At 39.3% G+C, this 23,145-nt stretch overlaps 1 protein-coding gene across 1 annotated transcript; it reads left to right on the forward strand.

Moving 5' to 3' along the window:
* The first annotated feature begins 19,001 nt into the window (after nt 1–19,001).
* On the forward strand, nt 19,002–20,799 carry CHIL (Chalcone-flavanone isomerase family protein). Its single transcript, XM_089436866.1, has 4 exons — nt 19,002–19,165; nt 19,250–19,339; nt 19,433–19,815; nt 20,415–20,799. Coding segments are annotated over exons 1-4 (645 nt in total). The 5' UTR covers nt 19,002–19,164; the 3' UTR covers nt 20,586–20,799.
* Nucleotides 20,800–23,145: the final 2,346 nt, after the last annotated feature.

The raw sequence follows: 23,145 nt of genomic DNA on the forward strand, positions 1-23,145 counted from the left end.
GCCATCATGAAGATGGATGACTACTTGGTGCACGATACCAAACTTGGAGTACAATGCTCGCATAACTATATCAAGGGACAATACCTCATCTAATATTGCCTTCTTTAGTTCAGCTCGGGTCGGCATTGTCACCAAGTCCCCTCCTTGCTTGGCCACCGGTAGTTCCTTTGCCATTCTCTCATTCTCAGCTATGAGAAAATGAACACTTGATCTAGTGGCTTTGGCATACACTCTAGTTGCATCAGCCAAAGATGTTGTATGCTTGTGCACATCAGTCACAATCACTTGTTCTTCAACTTGTGCAGGGGATGTTTGGTCCTCCGGAGTCAGTATTCTCTGAGACTGCACAACTTTGTGATGAGATTTGTCAAAGGAGATGTTGTGCATCTCAGCTTCTGGCTGACCACCAAGGATCTCAGTGCTTCCTTGGTCATTTGAGACTTTCTGATCATCTGGATGCGAAGAAGCAGGTGAATCGACCTCCTTGTGGTGTGGCATGAGGTCAGTGTCGTGTTCCAACTCCTGTTTCTCCATGTTTGCATCCAGTTGTTCAAATGCATGTTCTATCTCATGAGCAAAGTCTTTCCCTTGCAATGGTTCACCCTGCTCGCCTTATGCCACCTATTTAGATGAATCAACTACTTTTACAGGCATGGCTTTGTCTGTCTGCACATGATGTAATCCCTATTGTATCTGTTGATGTTGAGCTTCCTTCTCCTATTGGCGCAGTTCTTGTTCTTTCTGGAGTTTCTCCCTCAACTCATGCAACTTCTTCTCTTCTTCTTCCATTCTCTTCTTATCCCTCTGCCTTCGCGTAATTCGCTTATCACGCTGCTGCCTCTTTTCCTAAATAGCCATTGCTGCTTGTTCTACAAGTGGATCTGCGCGAAACTTGCAGCTTTGATCCTCCTCCATGTGGTCGACAATCTTCCTCTTCCCTTTGTCGCGCATAGGTATGCTTGGATTTGCTTCCTCTGCTGCTACTACCACTGTTGGTGCTCTCCATGATGCTACTTCATGCTGCTTTGCTAACCACTCAACGTCGAAGCCGACCTGTTCATTAGGTCGGAGGAATTGTAGCAACACCTCCATGAGTCTTCCTCAACCCAATTAAATGCCCCATTGATCCATTTGAATTGAACTCTCATGCAGTGATCCTTCACAATGCAATTGGGTCATAGGGGTTGAAGCTTCAGAGGTCAAACAGGTACTTCTTCATCTATTCTACTTTGACATCTACTTGCTTGATACTCTAGATCTCATATAACCCAATCGCAATGGAAGAGTGGGCCAAGGTGCCTTCTTCTTCCGTTACAGTCTAGTTGTCAATCCTACTGAGATATGGTACGCTACTTTCTGCATGACAAGTATGTCCAAGGCAAACTTTGGCAGAACATGCCAAGGCTTCTCCACACTAAACATTTGGATGAAAGTGTCGAACAGTGAGGCATACCAATCTAAAATGCCTAACAACACCTCCATTGCTTCCTTTGACATGCAGGGTGGATCCTGTTCGAATATCAACCTATACACTAGGGTGATAAAATCGTCGGACAGCCGTATGATTACTCCCCTGAAGCTACATTCGGACAACAACTTGAAATATGTATTCACAATAGTCTCTGCCAGTGACCATGCCCACTCCAGGCCCAGGAACTCATGTCGGGCACAGACTGCATCTAGGCTGTAGGTGAACATATAACCTCTACATGCATACCCTCAGGTGACTGTCGAGCCTTCGTGACTTGTTCCTTCATCTGGTGAGCCAGTATGTCAGACCAATTGCATGGTCTTCCTTCTCTAGCCAGTTGGTCCAATGCAATCACCCAACTCTCAAGAAAGGTTTCAGTGCTTGCTTGGCCACTTAGTCGACATGAAAATATGACCAAATATTGGTACGCCTTCATTAATATCTTTTTCTTGTATATCTAGTTGGGTGTCATCCTGAAATGAGCTAGCTGCTTTACCCAATCCTTTAGAATGTCTCTGGAGTTACCTTTGTTGATGGGCAAGCTTAATGGAGGACTCATGATAGTCGTGGGCTCTGACATCTGATACATCTCATCATAATCTTGTGCCCAGAAGGTTGCAAGCTTTTTCCCATTGACACTGCTCAAGTTCAGCATCTGGGGGTGAGTGTGGGAGATGATTCAATGAATCATGTTTGTGAACGCGGAGTATCTACATGTAATCTAGTTCAAGGCTTACTTGTGAATGTTCACGTACACCTGACATTCTTCGAGGTCTTCCCCAAAAGTTCCTATGAATGTTTCATTAACCTCTTGTCACTTCAGTTAGATGTCCTTGTCTAGATACAGCTTCGTATCTTCGTAAATCGGTAAACTAGAGGACACTTGCTCAACTGTTGTTCCAGCTACAACTCCATCAGTTTCTTGTGATCCTGTTCTCTTGGAAGCCATTGGGATAGATGAATCTGAAAGATCTGGAAACAAGCAGCATGCATGGCAAGAAATATGTCAGTGGAAACAAAAAAAATCTGGGGAAGGAAAAAACACATACCTGGGAAACTGATGAGTAAGATTGCTCAAATTTTACTGGGCAGCTAGGTCACTGGCTTCCAGAACAGTACAAAAGGTAGTTTGGGCTATCTGGGAGGTAGGACTGGCTATTGGATCCGCGAAATGTGCAATCCAATCAGGCAGCTGGCTGCTGGGATTGCGCAATGCACAATTCCAGCTAGGGAAGACTGCTGACCCAGGGACAGATTTGCACAATTTTTTGGGCCAAGTAGCCATTGTCCTCCAGAAATGTGTAAAATAGTCCTGGAGGCCAATGCTGGGAAAAAATGCACATTTCTGGGGAGGAAGGTGAGCCTTCCTTCCCCAGATTGCGCAATTCAGCCTTGGTGAAGGTAGAGCCCAAGCTAAGGTTGACCCGACCCGCCGACGGGCAACTAAAAGTAACTAAGATAGTAAAATATATGGCAACACTAAGTGATAGCAAAAGAGATTGTTAGTGCATGCAAAACATGAATGAAAGATTCACCAAACAGATTAACATGCATGTGGGTGAGGCAGTTCACCAATTTGGCGAATGTCTATGCAAAACAGTTTCATGCATGCGAAAGCAGTGAGATGGCAAAGAAAACTAATATAGAGCTAGGACAAGCTAGTATACATGTAAACTATAGAAAGCATTCAAATAAATCAAGCAAACAACACTCACACAAGCGAATACATAAAAAGCGACAGAAATCTTGAAAAAGACAAGTTGAGGCCACTTACCCATGAATAGCTGAGCTGGATGTGTTGAAGAGTCCTGGATGTGCTGTGGGATGTTAGAGCTCCAAGATTGATGTTAATGAATGATCTCTAATGCATCAAATAAATAATTTTGGTCTCATGACGCACATGCCACAAATATAGGAAAAGGTGACACTTGGAGGGAAACTTCAAAAATAACTTTGCATGTAACCCCCGACTACTAAAAATAGCTCCCTGAATCATGGGATTTCCTTTGCATGTTGTCTCTTATGATTCTGGGAAGAGCAATTCATGCATGCATGCAATTCAAGTTTCCTCGGTCCGGGGTGGAACTGGTCAACCAAACTATTCATGCATGCAGTTGCTCAACTGCTTGGGAAAAATGTGCATTCCTGGCTGGGAGTTGGGCTAATTGCCCAGTTGGATTCCATAATTTCTGGGTAGAGCAGCTGATTACTACCCAAATTTTCGCAAATCCTGGGCTGAGCAGCCCTGTTGGGGAAATTTGCGCAAATCCTGTTGGGAGTGTTGCCTGGTAGTATTGCGCAATCTTGGAGCCCAGTAGGCTGCTAGAGAGGATTGCACAATTTCTGGAGGGAAGGCTAACTACCCTCCAGAAATGCACAATTTTCAAGGGGAAGCTTCTCATCCTGCAGTTGGACCAATTCTGGGTGAACAGCCTGTGAGGGGAATGGATCGACTGTGCTCAACAAGCTGCCTTTATGAATGAAAAACACTGAAGCTTGAGTACCTGATGAAACAAGACAAAGTTTTGTGAAAGGTTGGTAGGGAGGCTCCAAAACATGCTAAGGAAAAATTTTGGAGGGTGGTTGTAGCCACTACAACACTTGGCGACACACTGGTAGAACTCCAACTCTCTGAATGGACCTTGTTCATGAAAAGCAAGTCTAACACCTCCAGAAGTGTTGTTCAATTCTTAGCTCATCTTGTTTTCACACTAACTTGATTGTAAGATGCAGCATCTGTGAAGCCCTTGTTCTATTAACACAAATTCCAAGCTAAGGCAACACAGTTTTTTCGATTGGGGTTGAGGGGTATATAGGTGCACAAGCAGTATAGTCATTAGAATCTAAGTTTCATCTCTAGTGTGCTCCACCGCCCGCAGGCCTAGACAGTACCCTGGTGGAGTCACATAAGAACACAAGCATGGCTCCACTGCCAACGAGCCTGGTTAATACCCCAACAGAGTTACTTGCATCACCTACCTGTGCAAGAAGCCTTTCTCTTCTTTCGCCTTATTCATTTTTCATTTTGAATTTTTTGACTTTTCATTTTCCACTATGCATAGCACTTATTCATTTCAGAGGTGGAAGAGGGATCCCAACTTATTGAGAGCAGAGGAGGTTTTTCCAGTAGAGAATTAGTTTATTGTATCTCTAACGTGCTTGTTAAGGTTTCCCCCCTCACCTTACTCTACTTGACTGAGCTGACAAGGGTTAACCAAAAAACAATTGACTAGAGAAGGTGACACTAGTTAGCGCGCAAGTGTTGTGTTTTCACCAAGGTTCACTTTGAATAGTACATATTTTCCTTCGACATATCATGGAATAAAAGTAACAATGTCATCATATAGAGGCAATATGGCAGATAACCAAGTAGTGATAGTTGTACAAACCCTCTTGTACTTTACCCAGCTTGCCTCAAGAGTCATATATGGTTTCATGAAAAACTATCTTATGAACAAAACAAACGAACTAATAAACAACAAAGCAAAGCAAGAGTAGAAGAAAAAGTAAAAGCAAAGCCAGTAAACAAACAAGGAAACTAATAAACATGCAAACAAAGCATGTAAGAAAACAAGCATGCAAGCAAACAACTGAAAGAAAACACTACTCCTACTCCTAAACTAATGGTGCATGGATGTGATCACGTGAAGTGATACTTCTAATGCAGCCATTAGCGTATTGGTAGACCCATGTTGGTGAAGGCTTGGTCTATGAGCAACCTGGTTGTGTGAACCAAAAATCAAGACAGATATAACAATGAAGACAGCTACACCTCGTGTTTCAAAGTGCCCACGAGACATAAGTGAGTGCGTGTGCATGACAGGTAGTCCGTGGACTTACCAGCATGTTGTATGACACTACATGCAACTTTGGAGCATAAGCACACTCTTAACTGTGACATGCAAGAAAATGAAAGAAATAAAGATAACTTGCGTCACGAATGAGTGCTTGCAGTGTAAGACTCCTCCAATGCATGGGCAATGGGATCATGCAGTTCGAGTGGAGGAAATGTGATCTATGTGTGAGATGGATCTTCAATGCATACAAATAAGTGATGAGGAGCCTTGGGTGATTGAACAGTTTCATGATCGGAAGTGAGACTAACCCCAAGAGAGCGAGGACCTGACATAACCATCAACTTGGGCTGAAGTGCCTTGATAGTCTTGTGTGTCTCAACTTCGTCATCAAGTAGATCATCATAAACCGGTGGCTTCAAAACATCAACTGCGATAGATTCATGATCGTGATAAAAAATGGAAGTAAATAGGTCATGACCGCCATGATCAAAAAAATCAATGAATTCTTCTGCATCCTCGTGATCAGATACATCAAACAGAGGGGTAGATGAAAAGCGAACAAAATCATCCTCTATGTTTCTAGAAAAGACAGATGAAGGATCAAGTGGATTTTCAACGAGTAACTTATCTTCTCCGTTGTTGAATGATGGACTAACATCTGGTGAGTCCTACGAGTGATCAATAATGGGTGCATCGGTGGATGAAGACACACATGCAAAATCATGGCTGGCAAGTTCACCAAAGAGGTTAGGAAAGAATGGAGGGGCCTCAGGCGGAAGGGATTCATCCTTCGCCGAGTGCTGATGCTCAAGATCCCACTCATACTCTTCATCAATGACAACGCATGTTGGTTATGCAACACCAACTCTATCAATGGGTTTTTCCTCATTCACAACAAGTGAAGAGTCTGGAATGGATGAACATAAGACAACATCAACCAGAGGAACACCCGAGTGCGAAGACAGAGGTTGTAGACAAGAATGGATATGAGAACTCGAAGAAATCACAACCAAATATGCGCGAAAATTGAGAGAAGTGATGTTGGGAGAGTGTGAAGGATGAACAAGTGTGTGAGCATGTTCTTCAGCATCACTTGGCAGTAGTAGAGTTGTTGAATGAGAGGAAGGTGGACAGTCAGTTGAGACGGTGTCCACATCCACATGAGATTGTGTGGCTCCATCAATGAAGAATGTTGAGTGAGGCTTGATCTCAAACTTTCTCTTAGGATGGACAAATTTCGTAAGGCAGTACTCGAACTGGTCCCAGAGATAAGAAAATTTCATCTGGCTCCTCAGAGCTTGAAACTGCAAGTCATGGAAGTGCTACCAAAAATCAATAATTGATTCATGCAGAGCCCTCCATTGTTGTAACAGTTTCCAGTCAAGATGTTCGGATTAAAGTGATAGAACTTGTCTTCAATGAGATCATAAAAGTGCCCAAATGAGTGCACAGTGTCAGACGGTAAGTTGAGCACCCAACGAAATGGAGATTCACGAAGTGTATATGTAAGTAGCAAACCTGCCTGTTTGTCAGAAAACTCATCTTCCTCATGAATCATGGAAATAAAGTTATGTAAGTGCTTAGGCTAGGCCGCTTCGCCTTCACCATCATTGGTGTGAGTGGACAAGATATTGAAAAGCTTCCCTGTGATGGAGACATCTTCATGATTTGAAAAACACCATGGGGGAAGAAGAGTGCAAGACTCCATGAAAGATGTGTAAAGGTTCAAAACTGGATGAGAGGACATAGCTTGTCATCAGGGACTCCTTCGAGCACCAAAAAGGTTGACTATGCTAGACCTACCAACATGTCAAGGGGATATCCCCAGTAAGAAGTCCCAATTAGACCTTAGACCGTTTGGTGTAGGAGTCCCAGCAGTGGGTTGTAAGGTAATTCCTTGATCGCGATGTCAGACATAGGCAAGTAGGATAACTCTGTCAGTTGCAAGGGTGTGATTACTATAGTGAGTCATGGAAGATGTATGAGAGGTTCTAACACAAAAGGGGGAGAAAATGGTGAAGGTGAGTTCTATTTTGAAAGGGATTAGTCCCAACTCAGCTAGGAATACACAACACAAAAGTACATACATAGCTTCCGGTAGAGCAGTTCACTCAGATGCGATAGTCACAACATGCAGGGTAAGATAACACATACAACACTCGTAGATCAGTCCGAACGAGTGCAACAGTTGTTACAACAAGGTTCATGTGAAGGTTTGTCTGGTGTCCGACAGAGCAGTCGACATGGACAGTGACAACATTAACATCATATACAACACATTTGCAACAAGATTCATATAATTGCATCTGAATTAGTTCATACACAAATATGTAAGTTAAACAACATATATCATTAAGGCAACTAGAGCAGTCCAACTACAATAACAACATTGCATGAAAATGTGTTGGCTCTTATTATATAAAAGTGTAAGTTCTAATCATACAATACATCCATGTAAACCTGCTAGCCCCATCAGTGAAACATTACAGCCACATCCTCCTGCTCCTCCAAAGAGATGTACTAGCTCCATGCAGTGGAGAAGCCAAGGCATGTTACAATATTGTTCAAGCCTTCTTCAACATAGTCTTAGTAGAATCTTGGCAGACCAAAAAGCCTCTACAATGAGTTATGAGGGACTATTTATAGCAAAGGGTGGGGCAACCCTTGACATCCCCTTTGTGACCATTCAACTACCCTCATGACTCTTCACCTACTCTATGATTGTTACATCCACTATTGAGACTTGACTTACACTTGACATGACTCAACATTACAATGCACATGTACCCATGTGAACAATGGCTTGAACAAGCCAAACTAGACATCATTCGGACTTAGACAACCATAGAAGTCCAACTGCTCGACATCCTCATGTTGATCAACAGTGACATATTGATGCCAAGATTGGTAGTCCTTGATAGTGTCTGTGTGTTCTGTTGTGACATCCATTTGAAACCTGAACCTTGCCTCCATAGCATCTAGGTACACTACTCGGGCTCCTCTATCCAACTTGTCTGAAAGCATGTGCATCATTGTCCTCAATGTGGCCAGACCAGCAACATACTTGCACATGATGTCTGCACTAATAGGCAAGTCTAGGCTAGTGGCAGTGCGCATCAACTCATCGAAGTATGAGTCAAGCTCTTGTCAGACCTACTTCTTTGTCTTCGCCTGGGTGAGAGTCCCAAGTGATGGGATCGCATGAGTGTGCACTATAACATCCATGCTTTTGAATACTCATGCATGGGAAGCCTGTATGCTAGTGATGAGTTGCAGTAGGTCTTCATAGTTCTGGATCTGACTTTGGATACATGCTTGCAGCTCGACCGCATTGGCCTTCATCATCTTTGGCAAGTGAAGCGGGGCTCCCTTGTACTTCATCGTCCATGCTTGCATGTTATCAACAATAGCATGTATGTTCTTCAAGATGCGTGCTCTTCTTGCACATCGCTGCTGCCATCTGTGGAGATGGATGACTTGTTGGTGCAAGGTACCAAACTTGGAGTACAATGCTCGCATAACTATATCAAGGGACAATACCTCATCTAGTGTTTCCTTCTTTGGTTCATCTCGGGCAAACATTTTCACCAAGTCCCCTCCTTGCTTAGCCACCTGTAGTTCCTTCGCCAGGCACTCATTCTCAGCTATGAGGAAATGAACACTTGAGCTAGTGGCTTTGGCATACGCTCTAGTTTCATCAGCCAAAGTAGCTGGATGCTTGTGCACATCAGTCACAATCACTTGTTCTTCAAATTGTGTAGGGGATGTTTGGTCCTCCGGAGTCGATATTCTCTGAGACTACACAACTCTATGATGAGATTTGTCAAAGGAGATGTTGTGCATCTCTGCTTCCGGTTGACCACCAAGGATCTCAGTGCCTCCTTGGTCATTTGAGACTTTCTCATCATCTGGATATGAAGAAGCGGGTGAATCGACCTCCTTGTGGTGAGGCATGAGGTCAGTGTCCTGTTCCAACTCCTGTTGCTCCATGTCTATATCCAATTGTTCAAGCACCTATTCTATCTCATGAGCAAAGTCTTTCCCCTGCAATGGCTCACCCTATTCGCCTGATGCCAGATGTTTAGATGAATCAACTACTTGTACGGGCACTGCTTCGTCTATCTGCCCATGATGCACCCCCTGCTATATTTGTTTTTGCTTCACTTCCTTCTCCTATTGGTGCAACTCTTGTTATTTCCGGAGTTTCTCCCTTAGCTCATGCAACTCCTTCTCTGCTTCTTCCATTCTCTTCTTATCCCTCCTCCTTTGTGTGATTCGCTTGTCGCACTACTACCTCTTTGCGTGAATAGCCATAGCTGATTGTTCTACAAGTGGATCTACTCAAAACTTGTATCTTTGCTCCTCCTCCATGCGGTCGACAATCACCCTCTTCCCTTTGTCACACACATATATGCTTGGCCCTACTACCTTTGCTGCTACTGCTACTGTTGGTGCTCTCCATGACGCTGCTTCATGCTTCTTTACTAACCACTCAACGGCAAAGCCAACCTATTCATTGGGTTCAGAGGAATTGTAGCAATACCTCCATGAGCCTTCCTCGGCTCAATGAAATGCCCCATGGATCCAATTGAATTGAACTCTCATGCAGTGATCCTTCACAATGCAATGTGGGTCATACAGGTTGAAGCTTCAGAGGTCGAACGGGTACTTCTTCATCTATTCTACTTCGACATCCACTTGCTTGATACTCCGGATCTCATATAACCAAATCCTCAATGGAAGAGTGGGCCAAGGTGCCTTCTTCTTCCGCTGCAGTCTAGCTGTTAATCCTACTGTATGGTATGCTACTTCCTACATGACAAGTTCGTCAAAGGAAAACTTTGGCAAAATATGCCGAGGCTTCTCCACACTAAACATTCAGATGAAAGTGCCAGACGGTGAGGCATACCAATTTTAAATGCCTAACAATGCCTCCATTTCTTCCTTTGACATGCAGGGTGGATCCTATTCAAATATCAACATGTACATTGGTGACAAAATGGTCAGGCAGTCATATGATTACTCCCCTGAAGCTGCATTCAGACAACAACTTGAAATATGTATTCACAACAGTCTTCACCGGTGACCATGCCCACTCCAAGCCCGGGAACTCATGTCGGGCACAGACTGCATCTAGGCTATAGGCAGACATATAAACCTCTACATGCATACCCTCGAGTGACTGTCGAGCCTTCATGACTTGTTCCTTTAGCTAGTGAACTAGTATGCCAAACTAATTGCATGGTCTTCCTTCTCTAGCCAGTTGGTCCAATGCGATCAACCAACTTTGAGGAAAGGTTTCAGTGCTTGCTTGGCCACTTGGTCGACATGCGAATATGACCAAGTATTGGTATCCCTTCCTTAATATCTTTGTCTTGTAGATCTGGTTTGGTGTCATCTTGAAACGAGTTGGCTCATTTACCCAATCCTTCAAAATGTCTCTGGAGTTACCTCTGCTATTGGGGAAGGTGAATGGAGGACTCATGACAGTCGTGGGCTCTAACATTTGATACATCTCGTCATAATCTCGTGCCCATAAGGTTGCAAGCTTCATCCCACTGACACTGCTCAAGTTCATCGTCTCGAGGCCAGTGTGGGAGATGATCCAGTGAATCATGTCTACACATGGGAACGCGGGGTATCTGCATGCAATATGGTACAAGTTGAATTTTTGAATGTTTACGTACACCTTACCATCTTCAAGGTCTTCCCTAAAAGTGCCTGTGAATGTTTCATTAACCTCTTTCCACTTCAATTTGATGTCCTTGTCTAGATACAACTTCATATCTTCATAGATCGGCAGACTAGAGGAAACCTGCTCAACTGTTGTTCCAACTGCAACTCCATCAGTGTCTTGTGATCCTATTCTCTTAGAAGCCAATGGGACAGATGAACCTGAAAGATCTAGAAAAAATCAGCATGCATGGCAAGAAATATGTAAGTGGAAACAAAGCAAATCTGAGGAAGGACACAACACATACCTGGGAAACTGATGAGCAAGATTACGCAAATTTTACTGGGAGGCTGGGTGACTAGCTTACTGAATAACATAAAAGGAAATCTGGGTTGTCTAAGAGGTAGGACTGGCTATTTGATCTGCGAAATTTACAATCTAGTTAGGCAGCTGGCTGCTGGGATTGCGCAATGCACAATTCTAGCTGGGAAGGACTGTTGGCCCATGGAAAGATTTGTGCAATTTCTTGGGCCAAGCAACCAATATCCTCTATAAATGCACAAAACAGTCCTGGAGGCCAATGTTAGGACAAAATTAACATTTCTGGGGAGGAAGGTGAGCCTTCCTTCCCTAGATTGTGCAATGCATCCTTGGTGAAGGCAAACCCCAGGCCAAGGTTGACTCGAACCATTGATAAGAAACTAAAAGCAACTAAGATAGTATAATACATGGCAACAATAAGTGATAGTAGAAGTGATTTTTAGTGCATGCAAAACATGAATGGAAGATTCAACAAACAGATCAACGCGCATGTGGGTGTGGCAGTTCGTTGGTTGGGTGAACGTTTGTGCAAAACATTTTCATGCATGCGACATTAGTGAGATAGCAACGAAAAATGAAATAGAGCTAGGACGAGCTAGTATACATGTAAATGATAGCAAGCGTTCAAAGAAATCAAGCAAATAATACTCACACAAGAAAATACACAAAAAGTGACAGAAATGTTGAAAAAGACAAGTTGAGGCCACTTACCTGTGAATAGTTGTGCCAGATGTGTTGAAGGATCCTAAATGTGTTGTGGGATGTCAGAGCTCCAAGCTTGATGCGAATGAATGAGATCTGATGCATCGAATAAATAAGTTTGGTCTCATGATGCGCATGCAACAAATCTAGGAAAAGGCGACACTTGGAGGGAAACTTCTAAAACAACTTTGCATGTAACCCTCGGCTGCTAAAAATAGCTTCCTGAATCATGGGATGCCCTTTGCATGTTGTCTCTTACTATTCCGCGAAGAGCAAGTCATGCATGCATGCAAGTCAAGTTTCCTCAGTCTCAGGTGGAACTAGTCAATCAGACTGTTGCAGTTGCTCAACTTCTTGGGTAAAATGCACATTACTTGTTGGGAGCTGGGCTGAGTGCCTAGGAGGATTGCAGAATTTCTGGGCAGAGCAGCTGACTTTTGCCCAGATTTGTGCAAATCCTGAGTTGAGCAGCCCTGTTGGGGAAATTTGCACAAATCATGTTGGGAGTGTTGGTTGGTAGGATTGTGAAATCCTAGAGCCCAACAGGTTGCCAAAGAGGATTGCGCAATTTCTGGAGTGAAGGCTGACTACCCTCCAGAAATGCGCAATTTTCAAGGGGAAGCTGTTTATCTTGCAGTTGGACCAATTCTGAGTGAACAGCCTGTGAGGGGAATGGATCGATTGTGCTCGACAGGCTACCTTTGTGCATGAAAAACATTGAAGCTTGAGTACCTGACGAAACAAGACAAAGTGTTGTGAAAGGTTGGTACGGAGGCTCCAAAATAGGCTAAGGAAAAATTTTGGAGGGTGGTTGTAATCGCTACAACACTTTGCCAATTTATAGGGCCATTAATAAACAAAAAGTGATGCCCACTATTGCGCTTTGTCCAACATTCAACTTGGAATATATGTCCCATGAAGCTTTGGTCTTATTTTTCCTTTATTAACCTTTATTACATGAAATTTTGACTCGAGGTTATTACAGGTTTCTAATTTTAGTATCTCTATGCAATACCATATTGCACACTAGTTATTATTATCTTTTATTGTTTTCATAATGTAGTTTGTACAAGAAACTAGTGTAAATCCATCTTACCTTTTGATCTTTCATGTGCTGATAGGGATCAAACCTCTCAAGGTGCAAACTTTTCTTGAAATTTTGCACTCTAAATAAGTTTTGCACCTCAAGGGATTTGTTCCCTCTTGGCACATAGTAGATATGTAGTCAAGATGGATCTACACTGGTTCTTTGTGTGTGTATGGTGCGGGGGGGGGTGTGTGTGGTTGGTGGGGGGTGGGGGTCAACTCCATGTTGAGTAGCAAAGGAATTACACATCTTCGTTAAACTTAGCAACACACCATTGAAATGTTTTAACCATAAGAAATTTTTACTTTCAATTGCTCATGTGTGTGAGTAGTTGATATTGAAATAGTTGACAATGAAATATTTTTTTGTTATTAATACTTTTTTAAGCTATATGTCAAATCCATATTAATCATTGAAGGAATGACACATCTCCCTCACTCTAGGAAGTATAAAGCACTTTTCAATGGAATAAGAAATACTCTCTCTCTCTCTCTCTCTCTCTCTCTCTATATATATATATATATATATATATATATATAGAGAGAGAGAGAGAGAGAGAGAATTGTTTTATTTAATATGGAAATTGACTATTTTATTTATGACTAAAATTTAAATATCTTTTTACTATTAATATTTTTTAAATGCCTCATGTCAACTTCATGTTGAGCACAAAATTAATTACACATCTTCCTCATAGTAGACTCATAGAAAACGTCTTTCAACAAAATAAAAAAATACAAGATAACTCATAATTTATATGAAGAAAGTATTATAAAAAAGGCTAAGCTCAAAACGGCAGTCACTAGTCCAAAGCAGTTGGCTCCAATGGTGGAAAGTGATGAGTTTTTCACCATTGGGAAAGGTTCAATACCCATGAGGGTCTATCCTACATTCATGGGGGCACCTTGAGGTAGTGGTCAAACATGTGGTTGCACCTAGAGACATTATATTAAATGGTCTCACAACTAGTGCACACATAAGTGAATCAAAGCATACCTCCATGTCCTCCTTTAAAAAAACCTTGGACGGAGTGCCACCATGATAACCACACATGATGATGAGTATAAGTTGTCATTGATCCTTTGCAGTCACTCTAAGACATGGAAAAGTGATGTTAGATCATGCCACCCATAGCGTGCAATATGCTCAGGTTTTAACGAGGACATTACAATGTTTAATGTTGATGCAAATGTTGTTTCCTCTTAGATCATATCATCATTGCGGGATTCCCTCACTAATTTTCTCAACCACAATGGAAATTGACACAATAGTTGATTTTAGTTGCTTAAAGAAGTATGGCACCTTGGCTCGCCTACCCCTGCCCTTTCCACTCTTGGTATGTTGGTATTTTTGGCTTGCTCTAGTTAATTTATTTGTTTTGGTTTCATCTTTGGTTCCTCTATCTCTAGACTAGAAATGTTATCCTACCCCCCTAGTCTTTGCTCTCCCCCTCTTTCAATTGGTCAGTTGTATTTTTTGGTTTCCCTTGTATACCCTATATCCACATCCATCACGGTGTGGTTCATTTGACTCGTTTGTGGAATCTTCCTCCCTGTTTGTGTCATTACTCCACTCATGTTGTGCATTTTCCTTTCCTTATGCCTCATCTTGGAAGAGGTCAAGTTTGTCACTATCATCATAGGCAATGATGACAATCTTGTATACAAGATAAAAAAAACACTGAAAATTTGGCATCTATATACTAGGAGCACACTCCACTGATAACTATGAATGAAATAAAATTGCAGAAACATAAGCTTGAGTGGAGAGGCATTTTCTCCAAGATGAGGGTATTGAAGAAAATCTTGGACACTAGGTCTCGAACATTGGTACTAATCATGGTTGTTGTAACAAATATATTCATATTATTGATCATTACTAGTAAGTAAAGACAATTATGGGGAAGGTGTCCATAAAGAAAAGTTAAGTTGAAAAGGAGAATTTCCTCTGTGTTTGTACCCTTCAGCTACAAATCAAGAAACTAGACAACAAAGTGTCTCTGCTAGCCAAGAACATTGCAAATCTAGATTTCCCAACTTCAGCGGAGGAAGCTGAGAAAATGTGGAATGATAGGTCTTGGACATTGGTACCAGTCATGGCTGTTACAACAAATATATTCATATTGTTGATCATTACTAGCAAGCAAAAACAATTGTGGGGAAGGTGCTGATAGAGAGAAGTGAAACTCAAAAGAATGTTCTCCTCTACATTGATGCCATACAACTACAAATCAAGAAACTGGACAATAAAGTGTCTCTGCTAGCCAAGAAGATTGTAGATCTAGATTTCCCAAATTCAGCAAAGGAAGCTAAGAATCCAAATACAGTTCAAGTGGATTCTCCCTCAGGATAACAAGTTTAGGTTGATGTTTTATGTTTTACTTTTGTTAAGTAGTAAATTTGGTACCCATGCTAGGTATATATATAGGATTTATAGTAGCTCTCCTAATAGTAAAATACTTTTAAACTTACATTACTATGTTAACTTTTATAATTTAGTAATCTAGACAAAAGATTTGTAATTGTACTATTGGTCTAGTTTTCTTAGTGGTAAGCCAGTAGACAGGGATATGTATCTTTTTGGTTAATTAATATAACATAATTTCCTAGCTTACAAAAAAAAATATGGCACTCACTAAAAAACTTTAGATTGGGATAAAGGTGGCTTGGGGATCATGAAGGGTACAATGTGCATTCATCCAAGCACAAAATGTTGGTCACATGTGGATTAAATTACTTAGTCTCTCTTGAACTATTACGGCTACGAGACTCCTCTATTGAATTGTTATGGCTACAAGACTCTAAAATCTATTGGTAATGATTTGGATAATTTCATTACCATAGTTCCAAAAATTAATGACTATATTTTCAATACTAATCTATATAGATGTGGGTGATCTAATTTGTTAGATTACTTAGTCTCTCTTGAAATAGTTGAGCTACAAATGGCTCATTGTAGTAGTTGCAGTGGTTAGGAGATAGGTTTCATACTCTCCTCACCAATGTTCAATTTCTACTGAATCCATTTGGTTCATTGTGATGAGGCTAGAAGGGTAGGCATCCACCAGGTGCAGGACCCCACAATGTGTCTCCAAATGTCCTAGCCTTTACTAAGTCAGAAATTTCCTTGCTAGTGCTAGCTTATGGGCTATTAGTACTAGCAACAACCCTTAACATTTGCTAAGTCATAAATTTCCCTGGACTAGTGATGTATCGGTACTAACAAAGGTCCAATACTTACAAGTATTCATGCTAGCAAAGAGTCCAATATAAATCCTCTCTTTTAAAATAAAAATAATTTATTTATAAAATTCTAAAATCCATTTGTAATAATTTGAAGAATAAATGATTATGTTACTATACCTATTCCTAAATATACATATATGTGAATTTGAACACGTTTTGTTAATCAAATTTCCTGATAAAAGGAAGAGTTAGGCATAATTTTGGGGGGGAAGATATCATCCAAAGCAAACTCTCTTTTTACCCTGTGGCAAATTCCGGTGTGAGGCAAAGTCCTCCAAGACTCCCAGAGAAGAAGCCAACTTCATCAAGATTTAAAGGTCAACCGAAATGGGATGAATCCAAGTAAATCTTTGTAGATAATAAAAAAATGGTTCTCAATATATGAAAGATATGAAGATTGGAAATGATGAGAGATATGAAGATTGAAAAGAGTTTAGATGAATGGTATTTTGTTTTAATTATTTCTATAAATTTATTGGAATCGATAAATAGTTAATTAAATAGTTTAATTATTTTATTTTAAAATTTACATTAAATTAAAATTAATAAAATAAAACTTAATATATTATTAAAATTAATTTTTAAAATAAAATAATCAAATATTTTTAAAATAAAAAAAAAAAATATTATATATTAAATGTTTTGATTTTTTATAATGGTAATATTGTGATTTTTTCCTTATTATGCTTATTAATTTGGTTAAATGGTTTAAATATTTTTCAATTTAATAAAGTGAAATTTTATATATTATTTTTTATTTTTATTTTTTTTAAATATTAGTATTTATCTCAAATGTTATTGGTTGTAAATTTAGAAATGTTATTAAGTGCTTCATAAAACATGTTGGTATAATATTTATGATTTTGGTGGCATTGCTCATGCTTCTTATCCAGTGATTATGACCCTAGCTTTATCTGAGCTACGTCAGTGAAAATTGGTGAAAAGACAACTATTAATATATTAAACTTGTTGTTCTGATCCTCATCAAAATTAATTTAATTGTAAGTAGTTTCTAATTTCAAGAACTTGTACTTCTTAAATATTATTATAGAACATTTTTTTATTATTAATTAAAATTTATTTGTTCATTTTAATTTTTAATTCTGCACTTTCACACTAACACTACATGAAAATTATCATGTAAGAGCAACTACAACATTTTTAGACTTTAATTCATGTTTTTAAATACAACTCTAACTTTGACCTTCGAGTGACAATTTTAGTATTAGTGTTATAAATGACTCTATTGATAAATATTATTTTATATAATTAATTAAGATTTAATATAATAATTCATTAAATTTTATTATAGTTGGTGAATATTATTATTTATGTAATAGATGGTTATATATATATAGATATAGTAATTAAAGTTTTTGTTAAATTTTGTTATGTTTATATGTTTTGAAATTGTGGTTTTATAAATTATAGGATAGTTCTCTAAATCATAAATATGTTAGTAAAATGATGATATTGATTAGTATCTACTAAGATCAAATATGGTTCAACAGATATTAAGAATGTAAGAGAATACTCAAAATTCTTTATAATTTTATTTTTATGCTCGAAAAGTATTAATAGAAGTATTCCAAGATTATATATAGAAGCATTTATATATTGTTATTATGTCTGCCATAATTGCCATAATAGGTATTATACAAATTTGTTTAAATAAATAAATAAAATCTTTAACTAGGATATTTTCATAATTATCTAATTTTGCAAAACAACATTATAAGCTATAGAAAATCTAATATGTTTTAAAAAATTAACTATAGTTATTGAAATCAACTATAATTCATGGAAATCAATTTTTATACTTCATGCTATATAAGGGACTAATAAGTCATTATTATTGTGGTTAAGCATGACAAAAACAAGGAATTAATACTTTATTTTAATTTAGTTACATTTAAATCAAGTGGCAGGCACTAGCTATTATGTAGCTATTATGTAGCACTTGTTTAAAATGTATTTTTTAATATAGAAATAAATTTGACTTAAAAAACCATAAAACAATGAATTATATAAATTAAGTAATTCTTGATCTGGATTATGTACTAAAACTGTGTCTGTCTGGATAAGAGATTGTCTTCTTGGCCTTAAGGACACTATCGAGATAAGAGATTGTCTTCCTGGCCTTAAGGACACTACCCAGAAGCATCTGGTAGGAGTAAAAGCTTGCCCCCTTGAAAACCATCAGCAAGTGATTCCAAGTGAGATTCCTTAAATAGTAGTGATGAGTCAACGTATTCGTAGAAAGCAACCACTAATAACTATCCACGCTGTTAGTTTTACAATTAAATTATTAAAAAAAAATTAAGCAACTCAAATTTTAGACTATATTATTTATATATATACAATCGGATAAAACCCTAACTGCTCTGTATTTTAAAACATACTCTTTCCATACATACAACCGTATAAAACCCTGACTCCTCTGTAGCAGCCCTTCTTTATTGAACGCCGAGATTTAAGCTGCATATAATTGCAAAATAAGAGTGGTAGTTGGCTCCATTAGACACGTGAAATCACTTTGGTGTGAGCGAGGAGGGGAAGCAGGCATGCATGAACAAACAGAAGAATGGCCAACCAAACAATCTCTGGTCAACACCATGCCACCCACCTAACCTGACCTGCGTGGATCTTCCACACCCACCTATCCACCTATCTTCCACTATTACTCACTATCCTCCTCTCTGTTCTTCAATAAATCCCAATCTTCTCCTCTCTGCTCTTCAGTAAATCCTACTCTTCCGTCTTTTTTTTTCCATATAATTCGAGCACTGCTGGGCTTACAGCAATACCCAGTCACTCAATTTCATCAGTACTCTGTTTCATTTCTCCTCTCGCTTCATCAACCAAAGAGTAAGAGCAACCCTGCCAAATTCTCTTTTTCTGTAAGGAGCTATGTGGTTTATGTTTTAATTTTCTGTGTTTCTGGTCATGCAGTGGCCTCAGAAGTTGTGATGGTGGATGAGTTAGAGTTCCCCAAGTCTGTTGCTCCAACGGCATCCAAGCCTCTGCACCTTGTTGGCTATGGTAAATGCCCAAATCTCAGGGTTCTGTAAATTATTTCATTTGACTGGTTGGTAGCGAAGGCTCATAATATTTAAATTGAACTTGCTGTTGCAGGAATCACAGACATAGAAATCCATTTCCTGCAAATAAAGTTCACTGCAATCGGCGTGTACCTGGATGCCGAGGTTGCCACACATCTGCAGGGGTGGAAGGGGAAAAGCGGAGCCGAGATCTTGGCCGACGATGACTTCTTTGACACTCTATGCGGAGCTCCTGTGGAGAAATTTATCAGAGTGGTGGCCATTAAAGAGCTCAAAGGTGCACAGTATGGGTTGCAACTGGAGAACGCTGTGAGGGACCGTCTAGCTGCCATTGACAAATTTGAGGAGGAGGAAGAGGAAGCACTGGAGAAATTGGTGGAGTTCTTCCAGGGGAAATATCTGAAGAAGAATTCACTTATTACCTACCATTTTTCTGCAACTACCAAAACTGTGGAGGTGAGTCTCTTAGACTTGAATTTTTTTGTTTTTCTTTTCCTCTAAGCTGCAGGGTAAATACTCTCTCTTGAATCTCTACTCTGCAGGGTGTTTGGAGAATTTTAACGTTTTCATTTAAGTTTTGTATTTGATGATTGTTTTTATTAGGGTATTTGGAGAATTTTAAAGTGCATGATAGTGTTTTTATTTAAGTTTTGTATATGATGTTGTTTTTATTTCGATTGTAGATTTTGGGAATATTTTAAAATATTTGATAGATAGGAAAATCTCTTTTTTTCAAATTTCAAAATATTCCTAAAATCTACAATCAAATTAATTTCATTTTTTCAGCTGCGACATCTGCCATGATCTTAAATCTCAATGTTTATACAAACTCAATGCTGCATCTGCCATGATCTTAAATCTCAATGTTTATACAAATTCAATCATCTGATAAAAACAGAAACAGAAAATAGAGATCACTCTTGTCTATCAAATTCCAAAATATTTTTAAAATCTATCATCAAATTAATTTTAACACTATTTCGCCTTTATCTTTAAAACTCTCTTTGATGTGTTCATAATGTTTGGATATGAATGTTTGTTCATTGGAATGGTAGGTGAGCTTCCTTTCAGAGGGGAAGGAAGAAAACAAGTTAGCCAAGACTGTGGTGGAGAATGAGAACGTAGCTGCCATGGTCAAGAAGTGGTACTTGGGCGGATCCTCAGCTGTCTCCCAGACCACCGTTACAACTCTGGCAGATAGCATGGCCACCTTGCTCAAACAGTAACAGAGGAGGATGGTCAGTTACTCCGGTCAAATTTCTGCACAGAATGGAAATTTTCTCATCTATTAATCTACCTATTGTAGGGAGAGTGCCACTTACAGAAGCCTGCGTGATAGTAGAAATGAATGTTGTGTGTAGCCGGTAGGTGTAGCGGTCATTACCAGTCTGGTGGCCTGGCCTATCAAGCAATAAAATTAGTTTTCTGATCTTGGTGACATATCACAATCTCTTTTGATTTCCGCAATGGTACAACTGTCTTAAATCAATGTATAATTAAAGAGCTAATTATACTTTCTTTCTGTTACTAATACCATGGAACAAATTTTAAATATTGTGAGCAAATGAACAAATGCCTCTGCTCCATTTTACACAACCTAGCATATCATACATCAGAGTTAGACTGTGATCTTGCAATGATACCTCTTTACTGATATAAAGTTTTTTCTAATTAAAAAAAAATCATGATATTTTGGGTTGGTGTATTATGTTTCTTTTGAAGCTCTAGGTGAATCAATTGATTTAAACCTCTAACCTTTTCACATATAATATTTCATTTTTACAGTCCTCACTAATTAAATTGCTAAAAGCTGATTAAAAAATTATGTTCAAATTAAATATTAAAAAAAAATGTTGTAACATGTGTACTAAGACTATTGAAAAGGGCATTAGTAAATTGATTAACCATCTTAAAACGTGACAAAGACATATTTAAAGGTTGTCATAGCAACATAGAGTCAGGCTATCATGTTTATAACCTGGGAAGGACAAGTTAATAAGTTGATTACCCCACATTAGAATATGGCAATGACATATTAAATTTTATCACTGCAATACAGGGTTAAGTTATCAGGTTTATATTATGGAAATGGCATGTTTGATGTATTGTGAAGTAAGGAATGTTTATAATATGGTATGGGCATGTTTCATGTAAATTATGAAGTAAGGAATGTTTATAATATGGAAAGGGTATGTTTGATGTAATTTCAGTAATTGTGAAATAAAGAATGTTTATAATATTGGAAAAGTATATTTGATGTAATTTTAATAATTGTGAAATAAGGAATAGTAGAATAGAAAATTTAAATTATAAATTATTAGAAGTGGGATATATTTTTTTTTTTTTCTGAGTAAAGACTATTCTATTATGAATAAAAAAGATGAGAAAATATTTACATAGAGGTGTGAACCTCTGAGGGGGCTGTAGCCTGCCCTCTGTCAAAAAAGCTATTGCAGTCAGCTCTTAGCTGTCCGTTTACATAGATGAAAACCAAAAGCCCAAAACTCAATAGAGCTAGAGAGGATCTATACCTTGTTTCCCGCCACCCTGAGAATTGCGCCGGTGCACAAGCAATGATATCTTCATGAGAAGAGGCTTTCTGTTGGCACGAATCCTCTTGATGACCTTCAGCCTACTGCTCCCCTGGATTGTTGAGGACGTCACCCGCCATGATTCCTTGAGAGTCACTGGAATTATGAGAGAGAGGCCTGTCCTTGGAGTGTTCATCAGAGCCTGTGAGCTCACCTTCTTCCTCTGAGAAGATGACTGTAATGATAGCAGAGATAATAGCCCTGTTTAGCTTACTTTTGAATTTGAAACGTGAAGAGTGGAAAGAACTGTTAAGGGACGGACCGGAGTGGTCTGATGACGGTGAGGCTGGCGATACAGAAGCTAGCGGGGAAATGCGACGAGGATCAGGTCCACCCCTACCCCTAACACCTCCACGTGCTCCTGAACTACTACCCCTCCGGGAAATTCCACGACGTCGTGCCATTGCAGAGAGGATTAATAAACTGAAAGGGCGAAAGGATTGAGGGAGGAAGAAAGACGACCCGCCCCAATCTAAAAGAAACAGCAAAGAGCAGAACCCTGAGTAGAAGGCCCCCAGGGTAAACTCCGCACAGAGATTAAACAGAACCACGAAAAAAATCCCAGAACTGACAGACTGAACCCCACACCCTGCCCAGACGACTTCAACGAAGACCGAAGCGAGACTTATTGCAGAGATGGGCCAAAGGAAAAAAGACTGACCATACCAGATGCGAACCAGAAGAATCGAGACAAAATACCTGACGCTGGCTAGATTCGAACGCCTATGGAGCCATGGTGGCTTCCAGGTGCTCTGCTCTGCGCCTAAATTCTGAGAACAATTCCTTCCGAGAATATCTCTGCCTAAATAAACTAGAGAGAATGTCGAGGTCCGAACAATTGAATCGCTGCTTGTACCCACCATCTTGAAAACCTTACCCCGCATGCCGTGAACCCAATGTCTCATTAATGCGATTAACTGAGCTGCCATAAATCGCCTCCCTGATCTGCCGTGATGCCAGATGCCGGCGTCGCTTGCATGAGCATTAACAGCTCATTAAGGCACCCGCATCCGGGTATTAGAAGTGGGATATTATGATGTGTATGGAAAGATATAATGATATAGTAATTGACTTAGATTTATTAATTTTATATTTATTAATATTGAAAATATTTTTTAATAATATATTAATATATATATATATATATATATATATATATATATATATATATATATATATTTGAAATTAAGTAAAT

Source organism: Pinus tabuliformis, chromosome 5_2, assembly GCF_031772625.1.
Source record: "Pinus tabuliformis cultivar Carrire ecotype Pingquan chromosome 5_2, CPIR1, whole genome shotgun sequence".
Lineage (NCBI taxonomy): Eukaryota > Viridiplantae > Streptophyta > Pinopsida > Pinales > Pinaceae > Pinus > Pinus tabuliformis.